At 32.8% G+C, this 19621-nt stretch overlaps 2 protein-coding genes across 2 annotated transcripts in view; one reads left to right on the plus strand and one right to left on the minus strand.

Annotated features, from left to right (window-relative positions):
• Positions 1 to 8455, minus strand: part of LOC132169450 (zinc finger BED domain-containing protein RICESLEEPER 2-like) — a 10543-nt gene extending 2088 nt beyond the window's left edge. Inside the window, exons 1-5 of the mRNA XM_059580484.1 lie at positions 8363 to 8455; positions 7685 to 7782; positions 6725 to 6851; positions 1140 to 1252; positions 730 to 788 (exon numbers count right to left, since the gene is read on the minus strand). Coding sequence (XP_059436467.1) covers positions 730 to 788; positions 1140 to 1252; positions 6725 to 6851; positions 7685 to 7782; positions 8363 to 8455 — 490 coding nt within the window. The remainder of the gene's footprint in view (positions 1 to 729; positions 789 to 1139; positions 1253 to 6724; positions 6852 to 7684; positions 7783 to 8362) is intronic.
• Positions 8456 to 8840: 385 nt separating this feature from the next.
• On the plus strand, positions 8841 to 15951 carry LOC132171631 (uncharacterized). The gene is made up of 12 exons (XM_059583003.1): positions 8841 to 9230; positions 10876 to 10977; positions 11501 to 11728; positions 11846 to 11928; positions 12020 to 12120; positions 13087 to 13210; positions 13278 to 13432; positions 13594 to 13730; positions 14186 to 14356; positions 14486 to 14710; positions 15279 to 15512; positions 15666 to 15951. The coding sequence occupies exons 1-12, from the start codon at positions 9030 to 9032 to the stop codon at positions 15756 to 15758; spliced, it is 1854 nt and encodes a 617-aa protein (XP_059438986.1). The 5' UTR covers positions 8841 to 9029; the 3' UTR covers positions 15759 to 15951.
• The last annotated feature ends 3670 nt before the right edge of the window (positions 15952 to 19621 follow it).

Here is a 19621-nt window from a genome sequence, read left to right on the forward strand (position 1 = left end):
GCAAATGTTAAAACAGATTCATGAGTTCTAAGTTCTAACATAGCAAATAATTTTAATCAAATAATTTAAAAAAATCAGAATCACAGATAGGCATAGCAAACATTTTAACATAACAGAAACATAGCTCTAACATAGCAGTTTATGCTAACATAATCATAGCTCTAACATAACAAATAATTTTAATCTATTAATTTTAAAAAATCAGAATCATAAATAGACATAGCAAACATTTTAATATAACAGAAGCATAGTTCTAACATAGCAAATAATTTTAATCTATTATTTTTTAAAAATCAGAATCATAGATAGACATAGCAAACATTTTAAGATAACAGAATCATAGTTTTAACATAGCAAATAATTTTAATCAATTAATTTTAAAAAATCAGAATCATAGATAGACATAACAAACATTTTAAGATAACAGAAACATAGTTTTAACATAGAAAATAATTTTAAAAAATCGGAATCATAGATAGACATAGCAAACATTTTAACATAACAAAATCATAGTCCTAACATAGCAAATAATTTTAATCTATTAATTTAAAAAAATCAGAATCATAGATAGACATAGCAAACATTTTAATATAACAGAATCATAATCCTAACATAGCAATTGATGTTAACAGATTTATAACGTAGCAATTGATGTTAACATAGCAATTCATGTATTTATAACATAGCAATTAATGAAAACAGACGGAACAAGTTTCTTTTAAAAGAAACCTGAAACTTCAAGCAAATGAAAACTGTTGCAGCTTGCAAATTCAGTGCTACTAGACTCCCTGAAATGATGAAATTAGCAACATTAGTTACTAGTTAGTAAATTTTTGAACAACGAAAACAGTAAACCAGAATGGAATAATAAATTAAGAATACTCGAAAAATATAAAAAGTTCGGATTAGGGTTCAGGAAAAAAAACTTAACTTAAAGTTAAAGGTAGAAGAGGCTCTTTAGAAGTCAAAATGTTTTCTGGTTCGAATCTCGTTAGCAAGCAGCAAACAAATACAAACAACTCGAGTAACGTGCAAGCAAGTCTTGCATACATGATGCATCAGGTTCATACACTCGAGTATATAAGGGGGATGGATCATGGGGGGATTTGGGAATGAATAAAAAAATGGTAATCGAGTACTTGATAGCCCAGTACTCGATTTCCATTTCCATAACAGTCAGATCAAGGGCAGTCATCTTTGTCTCTTCCACACCACAACCAAAAAAGTCATAGAACAGAAGAACAGTTGAAAACTTGAAAAAACACAAATAATCAAATAAAAACAATGTAAATAAGATAAGAAAATGAGGATTAGGCGGCGAGATTGGACGGACTAGGAGAACTTTTCTGGTTCGCAATAGCAGCGATTCACGCGATTGATCAAGAGAGTTTGGCTTACAAAACTTGTACAAGTGGCTAGAATGCCATTAGATGGATATCAGATGATCCATCAATGGCTCGATTGAGGATCTGAAACGAACGGGGTGTAGGTAGGGGGTTGAGAAGGATTTATTGTGAGTATTCAAGTATTCAACCAACCACGAATCCACGATGGGATATGCATTTAATGCTCCCTCTCTTCGTTTCAAACTCTCAAGTCTCAATCGTTTCTGCCTCTCTGGTTAGCCTGGTTACTAGCTGGTTAGGGTTCTAAGTGAAATGGAGACATGGAGAATGGAGAGAAGAAAGCAAGCGACTGACGGACCGAGCGTGAGAGGAGACTAGAGAGTTCTAGATGATTTTTAGGTTAGTTTTTTCTCAAATAAGTCCCAGCCGTTGGATCTGATTTCAATTTTAGTAATGAACGGTTGGATTTGATCCAATCTTTGTCAATTTTTCCTAGCATGCCGCGTGTCCCACTTATGTGTTTATAAGTTTTTAATCCAATACGGGCCATGTCTAATAAATTCTCGTGTAACCCTTTCAGATAGTCGGTCGATTATATAGATTAAATTAGTGATTTTATTTGAGTTGTTCGATCAGTTAATTCTAGCAAGCTTACTGTGCCCTGCAGAACACTAGATTACTCTCAGGTTAGGCGTGGTATCCAGCTGTCGTCCGTTAGACTGATCTAACGGCTGAAGTTTAATCGCCAAAAATTGGATGGCTGAAATACAAGTCAGACGTGTCAGTCTTGATTGTCGTGCTTGCATGAAGAAACGAGATTGGAAATTAATCCACCGCGTGCGTGAGTTGGTCAATCCGGTGCAATCTATACTCAATATTTCATCTTGACCGTTTAATCATGTTTTTGATTTTTTGATTTATTTCAGAACGTTGGATTAGTGAGCTCGTTAGACAAATCGGAGCACTAGATAACTATCACGCGTAGGCATGCGTTACAGCTGGCTTCCATTTTCTCAATCCAACGGTTCACGTTTAATCTCCAAAAAATGGACGGCTGGAAATAAATGTTGCACAATCAAGGCGCGTCAGTCTCGTTCACTGTGCGTTGCGTGCAAAAAGAGAAGGCCGGAAGTGATTCTCTGCTGCGTGAATTAATTGAATCCGGTTTCATTTGTGAAAAATAATTTTTTTTTTTACCGTTGATTATGATCTTAAAATTTTCATTTAATTTATGACTGTTCGATTAATAAGCTCATGGTGTTATGCGGAACACCAGATACATATCTCTGCGGGGGTGGTATATAGCTGTCGTCCACTTTGCAGATCGAACGGCTATGGAATAATGCCAATTAATCGAACGGATAAGATTAATCTAGGTAAAAGTTCAGATGTTTTCAAAATTCAAAAAAAATAAATTATCCCGTGTGCACAATTATATGTGAGCTCGCCTCTCCGTTTTCCCATAAATGATCTAAACCGTTGATCTTTAATAAAATTTCAATCAATTCAACCACAACCGTTTATTTAAGTTAACAAGTTGTTAGTTATAGTACCCTAAAAAAAACTCTAAACGTGTGTTTTTCTTTTTTTTTTTTCCTGAAAAACGTGTGTTTGGACCAATACCATTATTTTAGAACTATGAAGATACATTTGTTAGGAATTAATAGCATTGTTAGGAATTTGTTAGGAATTAATTAATACATTTGAAGATACATAACTCTAAACTATGAAGATACGGGATACCATTATTTTACAATGGTTCCAAACTTTTAGTTTATTGGAATTAATAGCATTATTGGCATTTGTTTTACAATACCATTAGATATTAGTTAACAAATTTAAACAATACTTAAAAGTTAAAAACTTAAATACTACTTAATACAATTTTTTTTTAAAAAAAAAAATTAGTACCATATAATTTAATGTTTTTAAATAGCTTATTAATTGGACAATAGACATTAAACCTATAAATATACACCTATATTATACCCTTAGATCTTAATTAGTTAATTGTACACACATGACACATTGAACCTATAATTATTATTATTATTGAATTGGACATTGGACATTAAAAATTTAAAAACCTATAAACATTAATGTAGTATATACAATAATACAATGTTAGTTATACACCTATATAATTATACCCTTAAATCTTAATTAGTTAATTGCACACACATTGAACCTATGATTATTATGATTATTATTATTATTATTAACTAATTAATTGGACATTGGACATTGGACATTAAACCTATAAATAATAACATAGTCTATACTCTATACAATGTTAGTTATACACTTAAACTATATCCTTAAATCTTAATTAATTAATTGTACACACATTAAACCTATGAATATGATTATTATTATTATTATTATTATTATTATTATTATTATTATTAACTAATTAATTGGACATTGGACATTGGACATTAAACCTATAAATAATAACATAGTCTATACTCTATACAATGTTAGTTATACACTTAAACTATACCCTTAAATCTTAATTAATTAATTGTACACACATTGAACCTATGAATATGATTATTATTATTATTATTATTATTATTATTAACTAATTAATTGGACATTGGACATTGGACATTAAACCTATAAATAATAACATAGCCTATACTCTATACAGTATTAGTTATACACTTAAACTATACCCTTAAATCTTAATTAATTAATTGTACACACATTGAACCTATGAATATGATTATTATTATTATTATTATTATTATTATTATTAACTAATTACTTGGACATTAAACTTATAAATAATAACATAGTCTATACTCTATACAATGTTAGTTATACACTTATACTATACCCTTAAATCTTAATTAATTAATTGTACACACATTGAACCTATGAATATGATTATTATTATTATTATTATTATTATTATTATTAACTAATTAATTGGACATTGGACATTGGACATTAAACCTATAAATAATAACATAGTCTATACTCTATACAATGTTAGTTATACATTTATACTATACCCTTAAATCTTAATTAATTAATTGTATACACATTGAACCTATGAATATGATTATTATTATTATTATTAACTAATTAATTGGACATTGGACATTGGACATTAAACTTATAAATAATAACATAGTCTATACTCTATACAATGTTAGTTATACACTTAAACTATACCCTTAAATCTTAATTAATTGATTGTACACACATTGAACCTATGAATATGATTATTATTACTATTATTATTATTAACTAATTAATTGGACGTTGGACATTAAACCTATAAATAATAACATAGTCTATACTCTATACAATGTTAGTTATACACTTAAACTATACCCTTAAATCTTAATTAATTAATTGTACATACATTGAAACTATGAATATGATTATTATTATTATTATTATTATAAACTAATTAATTGGACATTGGACATTAAACCTATAAATAATAACATAGTCTATACTCTATACAATGTTAGTTATACACTTAAACTATACCCTTAAATCTTAATTAATTAATTGTACACACATTGAACCTATGAATATTATTATTATTATTATTATTATTATTATTATTAACTAATTAATTGGACATTAAACTTATAAATAATAACATAGTCTATACTCTATACAATGTTAGTTATACACTTATACTATACCCTTAGATCTTAATTAGTTAATTGTACACACATTGAACCTATGATTATTATTATTATTATTATTACATAATTAATTGGACATTGGACATTAAACTTATAAATAATAACATAGTCCATATATTGTTAGTTATACTATAGCCTTAGATCTTAATTAGTTAATTGTATACATATTGAAGCTATGATTATAATTGATTAATAACATGGTTAATTTTTTTTTTAGTTACATTGACGTGTGGGTCTGGTTGGGTCGGATGATAAAACGGGTCCTGCTCACGAGCCCCCGTCGAGCTTAATCGAGCGAGCCGGGGTATGTGTCACTAGCTAATCGAGCGAGTTTCAACAGTAACGAGCGAGCTTGTACAGTGTTGAACTCGAGTTCGGGTCAAGCTTAGTCGAGCGGGTAGCGGGCGAGCTGTTGAGTGTGTTAGCTCATTTACACCCCTAGTCCGGCCACCCCCAAGGGCCCAAAATTTTTTTTATCTCTTCCTATCAATTTAAGTTTTTGGAATAATTAATTAATTTTTTTTTTAAAAAAAAAAAAATTATCTCTTCCTATTAGTTTAAGTTTTTAGAATAATTGGTAATTTAACATCGTATCAGAGCCAAAGGTCATGAGATCGAACCTTGACTCCGTCAATTCATCCTCATTTAAATTAAATATTCCACGTGTTAAGTGTTAAACTAATGATTAAGTATAGCTTTGGGGACCCTGGACCCTCCAAAAAAAAATTTAGAACCTTTACAATTTTATATATATATAGGAGTGGGCAGATTAACCGGTTACTGATTATCAGCCGTGTATCGATTTCGACCGAACCGATATTAACCGTAACTGATATATCGATATCCTTATCAGTTAAATTTTTTATACCGGTATGCTTATCAGTTTAGTTCGGTCCAGTTAGAAATTTCATATCGGTTAACCGTTTAACCGATATAAACCGTTAAGTAGGAATGCCAAAACGACGTAGTTATGGAATTATATATATACCTATGTAACCTTATCTTAATTTGGGTTTGGGTAGGTTTGATTTTTTTTTTTTTAGTGATGGCATTGGATGAGATTTCTTTGTCTTTGGTGAAAGCATTTTTCATTAACTAGTTTTGTTCGTCTAATTAGCATTCATTATATTAATTAATTCATTTGCTTTGGAAAAATGTATTTTATAATACAAAAAAAAAAAAAATTGTGGTGGATCAATATAAAAAAACTTTAATTTTTAGCCCAAAAAACAAATATTTGGGTTCCAACAAAAAGTATTTGGGCCCTAAAACAACTCATTTTTAATAAGTTATTTTAACCCAACAAAAAACATTTAGGCCCTCAAAAGTAAAAAAAAATTCATTTTTGGCTAAACAAAATAAATCAATATAAAGCCCACGTTTAAACTAACCAAACCATTTAACCGTATATCGTTATAACCGATAATTTCGGTTAAAATTTTTATTGGTCCCGTATCGGTTAAACCATTTAACCGAAAATTATCGGTTAATAACCGATAAGAGCCAAAACTGGACTGTTTTGACCGATACCCAGGCCTATATATAGCCTTATGGGACCCTGCAAAAATAATAAGCTAACTCCCTAAAAAACCAACTTTACTAAACTACAATTAAAAAAAAAAAAAAATTAATATTGCTTTGTCCATGCACAAGGGATTAAGGGAACCAGCACCTCGTTCTACAAAAAATATGGCAAGAAAAAGGAACATTCTCCAAGCGACAGGATGGGCGATTTGTGCATCCACCGACAACCACTGTCCACGACTCCACCGGAACCAGCACCAGGCAGGCGGCAGCAGAGACAGTGGCAGCCCCAGAGCCCCTGGTTAGTTTTCTATAGACCATAAATGATAAATCTTTAATCTTATGCTTTGAAATTTGGTCATCGGAGGTTACTAGCTTGAATTTAAACTTGAGAATTAGGAAGAGAATTAGAGAAATATGTTTTCTTTTTCTGGCTGTTGTTCATTATTTGAAATTGAAGGCTTGAGTTGAGTCTTGAGTTGAGAAATATCAAATATGTTTACTTTGATTATTGGATTATTTTTTTTCCCCCTAATTTGATGAGCTTGATTTAATTAATTTATTTGTTGCTATTTTAATTGCTAATGCTAATAAGAACTATTTGATGAGCCCTCTTTTTAAATTGTTTTCATGTGTTGGATTAGGGTTTAGGCAAGTATAAGCATCATTTTTTCGGTTTGAAGTGAGGGCAAAAGTGGAAGAAAAAAAATTTAAAATGGCACATAACTTGTTCATGACCGTTGACCGTCAATTTTAACTTATTTAACTGACGTAACTTCTTTAACTGACGGAATAAGACTTTTTCTCATAAAATGATAGTTTGATGAGAAAAAGTGTCAAGACGCTAAAGTTTATGAGGGCAAAAAGTAATTACCTCTTTAATTAATGAGTTAAATACTTAATAACTCTCTAGGTATTTGTAATTTTCATAAAGACGAAAATAGTACCTCTTTTAAAATTTCGTCTAAAACTTAACGGAATGTCACGTCAGCATCAATCACATTGCGACACGTGTCCTATAATTAATTAAAAAAAAATTAAAAAAGAAAAAAAAAAATGGGGGGGGGGGTTGTGTGTGGCCAAGGAGCCCAGCGGTGGCCGAAACCCAACCCCAGTGGAAACAAGAAAAAAGTGGAAACACACAGAACCACGGCGACTGTGGCAAATTCCAGTCTTTTCTTGGTTTCAAGAGCTGAATTAGACCCATCTTCTCTTGGTCTGCTGCTCTTCTTGTCCAGAATCTAAGCGGCGCATTGGAAAATGTTTTTCCATATGGAAAGAAGCATGAAAGCAATTCAGATCAAAGAAACCCAGCAATTCAAAGGATCTATAAGTCCAACACCAAAGAAATGTGAAGAACAATGAGAATCCAACCACAAAAATTACGGCTTTCAGTGGACCATTTCCCAGGTAAAAATCCCAATATAGAAACACAATTCCAAGAAAAACACAAAATTGCAAGGAAACCCAAGAAAGATCGAAACTTTAGTGCTCAAATCTTAGAACCCAGATCCCCATGATTAACAATAACACTGTAAAAGAATGTAGAAGAAAAGGGCTTCCCAGAAAAGATGAATCCAGTAGTATACCTGAAAGAGCTCAAACAAAGACCTCGCGGTCTCTCTCTCTCTTTCTCCCGATCACCCCCAAAATTTTTAATTTTTAATTTAAAAAAAAAAAAAAAAAAAATTTAGCATTTTTAGTTTTTTTTTTTGAAAAAAAAAATAAAAAAATAATTATAGTACACATGTCGCAATGTGATTAATGCTGATGATGTGGCATTCTATTAAATTTTGAACGGAATTTTAAACGAAAACCAACTCCCATCCACGACTCCACCGGAACCAGCACCAGGCAGGCGGCAGCAGAGACAGCGGCAGCCCCAGAGCCCCCGGTGAGTTTTCTATCGACCATAAATGATAAATCTCTAATCTTATGCTTTGAAATTTGGTCATTGGAGATTATTAGCTTGAATTTAAACTTGAGAACTAGGAAGAGAATTAGAGAAATATGTTTTCTTTTGCTGGCTGTTGTTCATTATTTGAAATTGAAGGCTTGAGTTGAGTCTTGAGTTGAGAAATATCAAATATGTTTACTTTGATTATTGGATTTTTTTTTTCCCCTAATTTGATGAGCTCGATTTAATTAATTTATTTGTTGCTATTTTAATTGCTAATGCTAATAAGAACTAATCTGAGTAAAAAAATTCTTACAAAATTCTTAATATATATATATATATATATATATATATATATATATATATATATATATATTGTTCGGATCCGGGACCACCCAAGACTAAATTCCTGGTCCCGCACCTGTTTGTGCGGGAACAGGGTGGTCTAGGTCAGAATCTTTGACCAGACTGTCCGCTTGGCCGGCGTCTTCTTAGTAAGGAATGAATTTCCTCCCACAGCTGACAGCACAATAGAGCAGATTGACAGGCAGAGAGAGAAGGAGCTGCAGAAAGTCCCACAAAGAGGAAGCCATGCTGCCGGTGCCGGACAAGTGTCCTCCCAGAGCAGTTGGCTCGACTCGTAGGTCCACCCCTAACTGGTTTCTCTTCTTCTTCTTCTTCTTTAAGATTATACTTTGTTGCCTTGCTGCTACTCCAACCTTTCCATCTCATTCCCGGTACCTGCTCCATAACTCCACTTGCCCCGACTTTGCCCCAAATTCCACAAATATGGTAACTGTCTTTATCCCTTTCTGTTTTAAGGTACAAATTTACCTTAATTTCTACTATTCGGTATTCATGAGGACATCCTTAGGTGACAAGCTGTTTGCATCTCTCTCTCTGTTTTTTTTTTTTTTTAGTGTATCCGATTCCAAGTCCGATGCAATTGGCCTATGTCTTGCTCTAATTTGTGTCCATGACTACTTTTGTAACTTTAATTTCTATTCTAATATATAAGTAGAGAACTATGAACCTAATATGAATCGTATAAGAAATTAGAAGGTTAAGGTTGAAGGATCTACTTGCTTAAATGAATCATGTTAGAATTAACTTATATAGTCTTATATTAATGCTCAACACCACTTAATCCCTATATGCAACATTTCGGACGATTGCATATTTCTTAAAATCTAATATTTACATGACATCTAGTATTTTGCCACCATATTTTGCTAAACTATATTCTAGATGTTGGATCAGACTTTTGACCATTTCATATGAAAGCCAATTGGTGTCCGTAAGCCAAAGCTTTTATGGCATTTGAAATCGCACTTCGCAAGGCATATTCTAAGAGCTATTTATGTGAGCAGCGAAGCATTGTTGCATCTCAACAATTTCTCTCAACATGACACTTCCATGACTCAAACCCATGATCTTAGCTCTGATACCATTTGTTGGATCAAGTCTTTGAACATCTTATCTGAAAATTAATTGGTGTCTAATGTGAAAAGCCAAAACCTTTTATAGCATTCGAAATTGCACCCCACGAGGCATGTTCTAAGAGCGGTTCACTTGAGTAGAACAACACTGTTGCACCTCAACAATGGAAATGACTTAAATGTGTTCATGAAGATTTCATGAATGTGTGTTTATGCTACCATATAGTGACATATCTTGTAGACTTAAAGTGGTGAAAGCTCTTAAGTTTTGTTTTTTTGGCAAGTTGCTCTACTAAGACTTAGAGCGTGTTTGGGATTGCGTTTGAGAAATGGAGCTTTTAAGTCAAAAAGAGCTTTTGGGCAAAAATTTCATTTTTAAGCTTTTGCCAAAATGTTTTTTGACCAATTTTAGGCTTTTTGGACCCTTAAAAGCGTTTTTAATTTTTTTACCAAATGATGTTAAAAGCACTTTTAGGCCCCTCAAACGCAATCCCAAACAAGTCCTTAGTTGAGCCGAGTTTAGTTGAATTTTCGCCAAATCAAGGTTTCAAGATGGATTACTAAACCTTGTCGCTCTACTAAGGCTTAGCTGAGCTGAGTTTAGTTGAATTTTCACCACATCAAGGTTTCAAGATGGATTACTAAACCTTGTCGCTCTTTTTTCTTTCCTTGCTCTTTGATAGCGTGGAAATTGCTACTGATTTTAGTACTCATTGTGGTGTGAATCCTTGATAAGATCTATTTAATTGCTGATTGTTTTCATATTTTATATAAATAAAAAAAATAAATAAATAAAGATATTTGTTTTTGCACCCTAACATACGTAAAGCAGGTGAGAACGTATAAAAAAATCTGGAAAATGTTCTGTCATAAAGTTCAGGTTTATTCAGATATCTTTACAATAAGGTAACACCTATTAAATGCTAAGACAACGTACAGCTGATCTATCTCAATTTATCACATTTCATATTGACATTTATCTTGTGTTCTTTGATCAGGGCAGTAAGACCAACAGTGAATGTTTGGAAAAGATTAGTAAAGTTGCATCCCCTAGATGTGCATTTGAGTTATTTGATGCCAACTTCTTCAACAATAAAAAGGTGACTTTGTCGAACTTGTAACTCATGTGTTTTCTCTGTCACTTTATATATTTTAAGAGCATTCTCAATGGAGGAGCCAACTTTTTATGCAAAATAGCTCCTCAAAACTCATTTTATCTAGTTAGCTAATGCATTTTTAAAGGTCTTCTACATCTGATTAGCTATATTTTTATCTATATCATTTAAATATATTTTTATTAAAAATTGTGAAAGAATATTCTTATAATAATCCCTTGAAAAGTGGGAAAAGTTTTGAGAGAAAGAAAACAGGTGAGAAACAATAAAAAATAAAATGGCTCTCTTGAAAAGTGCTGCTACATGTAGGCTTTTTTTTTGCTAATCTAATCAAATATCCATTTTGCATTTTTTTTTTGCTAATCAAATGTGAGTGGATTTTTTACAAATCTGATTAGTTATTTTAGATAAAAGTACCATTTGGCTCCTCCATTAGAATGCTTTAAGTAATCCATGTTGTAATTTAAAGTTTTAACCCAAAATGATGTAATATCTCTATCTAATTTAGATTCTGGAGATAGTCAAGGGTGCAAAAGAGTTTAATATCCCTATAATCAGAGCCAATCGGAAATTAGTTGCTTCGGTTAATGGAGGACTTCATAATCCATCTTCTTTGGTGTTCAATATTCCTGAGTGGGACAATGAGCAACCACAACGAATAAGCAAAAGATTTAATTATCCCTCTATCTCTGGCACTAAGAGACCAGAAAATGAAGAAGATATTGCCTTCATGAGTGTAAGTCTATTGTGGTGCCCCTCTCGCTAGTCCCCACCCCCATGATCTGTGTCTCATTATTTTCCTTCATCTTATTTAATTTAAAATATATATATATATATATTGCTTGTTCATCAGGTTCTTGAATTGGGGGAACTGATTAAGACAAAACAAATTACTTCAGAGGAGCTTACTCATATTTTTTTGCAGAGGTTGAAAAGGTAGTAGTGAATAGAAAAACACCCCAATTACCTATGTTTTGTATCATATGTAAAATATTTGTCTAATGATGTATTGTGAAAATAACACCAGGTACAATAATGTTCTTGAAGCTGTGGTCTCGTATACTGAAGAACTTGCATACAAGCAAGCCAAGGAGGCTGATAAGTTGCTTGCTCGAGGGATGTATTTGGGTACATCTCTTTTCAAGTATTGATAATACTCTCAGAGTAGCTGTCACATTTTCCAGTGTTTAAAATTTTAAAGTAATTACATAGAATGGTTTAACTCTGAACATGAAGACTCCATAAAAGCTCTCTACGACTAATTTTTGAGCCATAATCTAGCAGATATCATCATACTAGATTAATCTTGTCTTATATCCCAAATGCTTGAATAGAGACTGTTCATTTCATCTCTTTCAAGTGCAACTTTTACCAAGATATTCATCATGTATTACCTTAATAGGATGAAATAACAATTTCTTAGGGTTTTTTTTTTGTTGGTTAGTAGAGATCATGGATGAGCTCCTTTGCTTTAATGGAATGTAAAGGTCCCCTTTTATTCTTAGAACACAATTACCATACGATCTGGAATTTGCTTGTCTATTAAAGTTAAAAGTGACCTCGTATCAGTTTGATGTTCTATTGCTGTTGTGTCAAACTGTAGATGCTGGTTCCTTCAATATATTAGCAAAAGTAGCTCTGGCTCAAGCTAGCCTTGTGCTTTGACCTGGATGAAATTTAATATCATGTACCCATGTTCGTATATGTATGTCGGTTAATGGTATGCAATTTCCTATTTGATAATTTGGTTCAAGTATCTTGTATCTATAAACAAGGTGGCCAAGAAGCAACAACCTATAAAATGTTATATGATTACCTATCCTTAAAGCTTAAGTTCAAACTTTTTCTTCATAGATAAAACTTAACATGTGGAATATTTAATTAAAATGAGACAAATTACAATGACAATGTTCAAATTCATGACCTCTACTCTAATACTATATTAAATCATTAGTTATCCTAAAAGCTTGATACTTCAAACAGGGCAGGATTCTTATGGAATACCACAATCACTTTAAAACATTAATATGCCTATTTTTTTTTTTTTTATTGTTGGTTACACATTCCTAAATTAAATGTAAATTTGTGCTATAGGTCCTCTCCATGGAATTCCTTACGGGTTGAAGGATATAATTTCAGTACCAAAGTTTAAAACAACTTGGGGTTCAAAAACTTTCAAAGATCAAGTTCTTGACATTGAAGCTTGGGTATACAAGAGGTATTAAGCATGTTTGGAGGTATAACAAAGTTGTATTTTGCAAGCTTGTGACTCTTGCTTGATATAGGTTGAAAGCTGCAGGGGCGGTTCTTGTTGCAAAGCTTGTTTCTGGATCTCTGGCATATGATGACATCTGGTATGGTGGTAGGACAAGAAACCCATGGAACATAGAGGAATTTTCAACAGGTTCATCAGCCGGGCCTGCTGCATGCACCTCAGCTGGTATTGTTCAAATTTTAAATTTCTTCCAATTATTCTTTTTGAGGATTGCTTGGCTCAAGCTAGCCTCAACACCTCCATGGTGCTCTTCATCATTATAAGTGGTTGTATATATCAACAGACTTTTTTTTTTTTTTTTTTTTTTTTTTTTTTTTTCATCACAGGTATGGTTCCATTTGCAATTGGTTCAGAAACAGCTGGCTCTATAACCTATCCCGCTACTCGATGTGGTGTGACAGCATTACGCCCCACATTCGGAACTGTAGGCCGAACTGGTGTAATGAGCATATCTGAAAGCTTGGTACTGCTACCTTAATCTTCTTTATGTATGCCTTTTGTTTTAGAAAGAGGGCTATAGGCTATTAGCTCTGATACCATAATAGAATTTAGAATGCAGAAATATAAACAAGACAGATGCATATCTGAAAGCTTGGTACTGGTACCTTCTTTATGTATGCCTTTTGTTTTAGAAAGAGGGCTATAGGCTATTAGCTCTGATACCATAATAGAATTTAGAATTATAAAACAGAAATATCAACAAGAAAGACAAGATTAAAGTGGTTCGGTAATATGCCTACATTTACACACTAAAGCTCTATAGGCTACATCTTGCTTTATTTAATGATTTAATTGTACATAAAAAGTTTTAATATATAGGAGTCAAAGGGAAAGGGCTTCCTAATATTTGAGCAATGTGGGACAAACTCACTTTACTATTCTGACAGAATTTATATATATGTATCGGCTGTTTACCAGGACAAACTTGGCCCATTCTGTAGAAGCGCCACAGATTGCACTATTATACTGGATGCTATTCGGGGTAGGGATCCAGATGATCCCTCGTCCAGAGACAGTCCTCTTAATGACCCATTCTTGGTTGACATCACCAAGCTTACCGTTGGATATCTTGATGATGCTGAGATGGAGGTCAGTTGTACGTCCCAAGTGTTTTACTGTAGTTGTGTGGCACTGACCGTACTTCATGGATGCTATTATTGTATTATAGTTTATTTTCCTTTTTACCCTTTAAGTGATTCACAAGATGGCAATTTCCAGGTTGTTCATGTTCTTGCATCAAAGGGTGTTAATGTGCTTCCCTTCAAACTGAATTATACAGTCAACTCTGTTCAAGGTATTCTGAATTTTACAATGGACGTTGATATGTTGGCTCACTTTGATGAGTGGCAGCGCTCAGGGCAGGACAATGATTATGAAGCTCAAGATCAATGGCCTATTGAGCTACGTCGTGCACGCATGATTCCAGCAGTTGACTACGTTCAGGTCTCTATAACATTTAGAATAATATATAGGAGCTTAATTTCAGTTTTAAAATGGTTTACTAATTATTTTAGAGAGCTTAATTTTGTCTATAGAAAAAAGTTTGAAATAACTTTTTATAAAAGGTTTCATTTTCAAGTTTTCCAAAACTTAGTTTTGAGTTTTTTTAGAGGAAAAAATTCAACAAAGTGTTTTTTACCATGCAGCTTGGCACAACTTTTTAGGTACTAAAAACACTTTTAAGTTCTTTAACGCAATTTCAAACAGATTCTGAATGAGTATGAGCAACTGCTGCATGAACTATAGGCGGCAATTGCTAGGTCTTCAGTGTCATATTGCCGGGTTGTCATAGACATATTCAGAACACACTAGGCTTGAATTTCTGACTTTCAGTTTAACTATGAGGTTTTCAAAATGCATGGTGCCTTGGGATCACGACTAACCAGAAGCTCATGGGTCATTGAAGTGTTGAGCTTTTAGCTTTATATAAGCATGTAGTATTTGAAATTGTCTAGCTTCTTATTTTAGGAGTTTTGCGAGTATGAAGCTTTCTATTGCTATATATCCACAGGCACAAAGAGCACGGGGGAAGTTAATCCGGGAAGTAAGAGAAAGTTTTACTGTTGATGCAATCATTGGCAATGCAACTGACTGGGAGAAAGTTTGCATGGGAAATCTCGTGGGTATGCCTGTAATTGTTGTTCCAACAGGATTTAAGAAGATTGAAAATCCACCTTCCAGCACCAGCCGACGGAGAACTACCATCACCACCGGCATATATGCACCTCCTCATCATGATCACATTGTAAGCAGGATCTGTAATTCTCTCTTTTCAGTGACTACATACCACGTTAGATATTTGGAACTATTCTTGCCAGGCTCCAATAAATGGATTGCAAACTATTATTATGGACAATGAAGTGGAACTAGGCTGATTCATCTTTCTATCAACTTGCAGGCACTAGCGTTAGCAATGGCATACCAATCAGTTACTGATCACCATAAACAACGCCCACCTATTAATGATCTTGGGCCAAACGACTCGATTTGAAATCCACCTGGAGTTGCCTACCCTCCTACTCCTAGACTATTGCATCCTTGAACTATTGCATCCTTGAAGGTCCCTTACCTGCAGCATCTGGTAATCTTATTAGTTATTGTTTATTGTGTGCCCGGATGCTGCAAGATTTTAGTGCGAGATGAGAATTGATAAGTTTGAATAATTTACTTGATTGATTCTATTCCATAGCAATGTTACCTTAAATAACAAAATACAATGAAAGAGTCCCACGGGCCACGAGAAACAGAACAATAAAACACTAATGAACGGAATAACCTAACAGATAATACTTCTTAACAAATCCACTACCTAAATGTTTTCGACCTTTATGGTTTTGTTTAAAATCCAAGTCTATTTTAGGCCATAGTCGGCTATTGGAAACTAATTAATGCAATTCTTTTTTTCTTTTTTTTTTGATAAAATATTTCATTCTTCATTCATTTCTGAAATCTAGAGCCAAAGCTCTAAGAAAATAGAGCATGGTGCTCTAAACTCTAAAGATACACATTACACAAGAGCACCTATTTGGTCAAATAGCAAGTAAGCCGGCCATTCTAGAATATCAAGTGGGCCTGCCAATATTGAATCCAATCTCGAGCTCCATATACTGGGCTAAAACTTGACTCAGCCCGTTGGGCATAACTAGATTCAATCTGGGCTTTGGTCCCAAATAAACAAAAAGGTGCCTGTATCCATATCTGTTCTATATTAATGCTATCTATAAAATTAGAAAATAAAAATAAAAATGCTATCTATAATGTAAATTGGAGCTTGACTTTTAATTAAATTGCAATTTCGTTGATAAAAATGGATTTTAAATTAAATTTTAGAAAAGTTTTTTTTTTTTTTTGAAAAATATGTTTTTCAAATCACAGGTATGGAATGCGTTTTAAAAATACACAATTTTAAAAATTAAATTACAATTTTATCAAACATTTAACTATATTTTGAAATCGCATATTTTGAAATCACAATTTTAAATGGACGCTAATGATTTTTTTTTTTTCTAATTAAAAGGGTAAGTGGGGGCGACCGATTATGGCTACTCTAGCTGGGCATAATCATGGTAATACCTACCCACTAGAAATTGTTCAAGAGGGGCATAAACGGAGGAAATTGCAAACGCTCTCTTACGACCAATTAAGTCATAGTCTAACACAACCCCACCATGACATTAGTAAAAGTTGTAGAACCCAATACGGCTAATACTAATCAGGCTTATGTAAGAGACAACGACATAGGTAGAATTTGATATAGGTAGGGGTCCATGGCCCAATAGGCAAAAATAAAATAAAAATTTACCTTATATATATATATATATATATTTTACCTTAATTTTTTTATTTTTTATTTTCCTTGTGTGGAGGGCCATGGCCTACACCAGCCGGCAGCCACTCTTCAGCTCTGTCACTAGCAAGTACTTTTCTATTGCGAAGAGTCGAACTCATACCCTAATACATATTCAACCTTGTAAGAAGTTTCTTAAGACCACTAAACCACCCCAGTAATGATTTAGTGTCTAGTCTCTAATGGTACCATTCTTCCTCGTCAGTATCTTCTTGTTCCTACACCTACTCCCTTCTGTCGGCTGCTTTCAGAAAATTAAGGCCCCGTTTGGTTTGCGGAATAGACCATTAGATTAGACTAGCTAACACTAGGTATAAATAGTCCTTTGTTTGGTAATACTCTATTCTTGGGAATAGTCTATTCTCATGAGACTGCTAATCTCATACACACAGGGTTAGCTAAGCCACTAAAAAATGAGTGGCTTAGTTAATCATTTCCTGTAGAATTAAATTAATTGTATAAATTGCCACAAAAAACCTCACTTGTGGGATTAAATTTCGTTCTCCAATTCTTCTATATTTCTCTCTCTCTCTCTCTCTCTCTCTCTCTCTCTCTATATATATATATATATATATATCTCCGTTTCTCTTTTCCCTGTCTCTATATTTCGTTCTCTTTTTCTATCTCTCTTTCTATTTTCTCTCTGATTCTTCTGGTACAGTTTTTATGCATGTGCAAACGATTTTTTTTTTTTTTTTTTTTTCTCTATGCCATCTCCCTTCTCTGTATCGTTTCTCTTTTTTTTTTTTTTAATTATGTTTTTTTTTTTTTATTTCTTTTGATTCTGTATACCGTTTCTCTCTGATTTTCTTCTCTCCGTTTCTCTTTTTTTTAAAAAAAATAAAAATAAAAATTAAGTTTTTGTTTTATTTTGTTTCTTCGAATATCTTTTTTCTCAATTTTTTTTTCTTTGACGGAGAAACAGAAATCTGCAAGGTTTTTATAAAATACAAATACATAATATGTTTTTTGATTTCTTTTTATTCTCTGTACATTCTCCAACTGTATTTTTCTGATTTCAAGATTGAGTTTGATTCTGTTTTCCCCAACTATATTTTTTTTATATAAATAATTTTGTAGCATAATTGCAACCAAAAAAAAAAAAAAAAAAAAGGCAACATACCTAACATAATTAAAAACAAAAAGAAAAAAAAATTATAGTAAAGTTGTTTATGTTTTTTTTTTTTTAAAAAAAAAAAAGAATGAAAGTCCTTAATAATATAAATTATATTTGTATTATAAGGGTATTTTAGGAAATTTTATCACAATATAATTCCATTCACCAACATATTGTATTGTACCAAACGAAGGAATTGGATTAGCTAGTCTATTTCAGCGTTACAACCAAACAAAAGAATAAGAATAACTAATCTATTCCACACTCTTCTATTCCCAGTAGTAGCTAATCCTTTTCCAATGAACTAGACATTCCGTGAACCAAACGAGTCCTAAGTGATTATTTTAGTTACTTATATTAATCTTAGAAGCATGTGGAAAGCATGTGGAAAGCATGGAATGTGTTTTCCTTATAAATTAAGGTTTTATTTACAGGGAGGAAACATTCATACTCAAATTTCAACCCAACGTTTGAATCATATATATTGTCTGAGCCAAATTAATATTAAACATTTCATACAACTTGTGTATTGTATGAAATGTTTACCACGCGAGTGGACTGGCTCAGCACTTTGATTATCTATTATAGTAATCTGTCTTACAGCTGTCCGTTTGTCCTCTCATGGATCGTAAGAATAATACCATATAAAATAATGTTAAACGGGCATTTTAAATAGAAAATCATTCCTTTAATTTGGCAAGCATATACAAGAACATCTTGACTGTTTCCCTTCGGATCTTTATTAATTATGATATTTTCACATGGAAGCTACCTTTGATACCTTTGGTTAGGCTGTACAATCGAGGCAAAAGTAGTCTATTACGCACCGACTACATTGTAGGGGCTCTCTCTATAAACATTAGTAATTTTTTTGTTCCCTCTAAGCATTAGTAATTCAAATATAGGTACGATGGTATGAAGGGTAGTTCAATTAACTAAGAATAAGAATCATGTCTCATGAACCAAAAATCACTAGTTCGAATCATCTCCTTTTTTTTATGTTTTTTTTTTTTTTTGGTTTATTTTGTTATATATATATATATATATATATATATATCCACCAAATTGCAGAGCAAGAATTTCACTTTGCTTCGTCAATGTCACGGCAAACCCAACATCAAATTTTAGCATTTGTCTTCGTCAATGTCACGGCAAACCCAACACCAAATTTTAGCTTTTGTCATCAGCCCCCTCCATGTTTTATTGAGAGCCCTTGCCTTCTCTATTGCTGCAAGACTTTTACCCTACTGCCCCAATGTTTTGAAAAGATAAGAGCCCCTACCCTACCTTTTTCCTTTACCATGAGATAGGGCTGAGCAAATTACCGATTAACCGACTTCCGACCGACTTTCGACCGACACCAACTGTTACCGACTAGATGGCGGACAAT

This window comes from Corylus avellana, chromosome ca2 (assembly GCF_901000735.1).
Source record: "Corylus avellana chromosome ca2, CavTom2PMs-1.0".
NCBI classification, from domain to species: domain Eukaryota; kingdom Viridiplantae; phylum Streptophyta; class Magnoliopsida; order Fagales; family Betulaceae; genus Corylus; species Corylus avellana.

Excerpts from the sequence above, each read along its gene's own strand:
- LOC132171631 (XM_059583003.1), top strand. The coding sequence starts at position 9,030 with ATGCTGCCGGTGCCGGACAAGTGTCCTCCCAGAGCAGTTGGCTCGACT. Across the intron at positions 11,729-11,845 it reads AAGATATTGCCTTCATGAGT|GTTCTTGAATTGGGGGAACT; the intron begins GTAAGTCTATTG and ends CTTGTTCATCAG. Across the intron at positions 15,513-15,665 it reads CTCCTCATCATGATCACATT|GCACTAGCGTTAGCAATGGC; the intron begins GTAAGCAGGATC and ends ATCAACTTGCAG.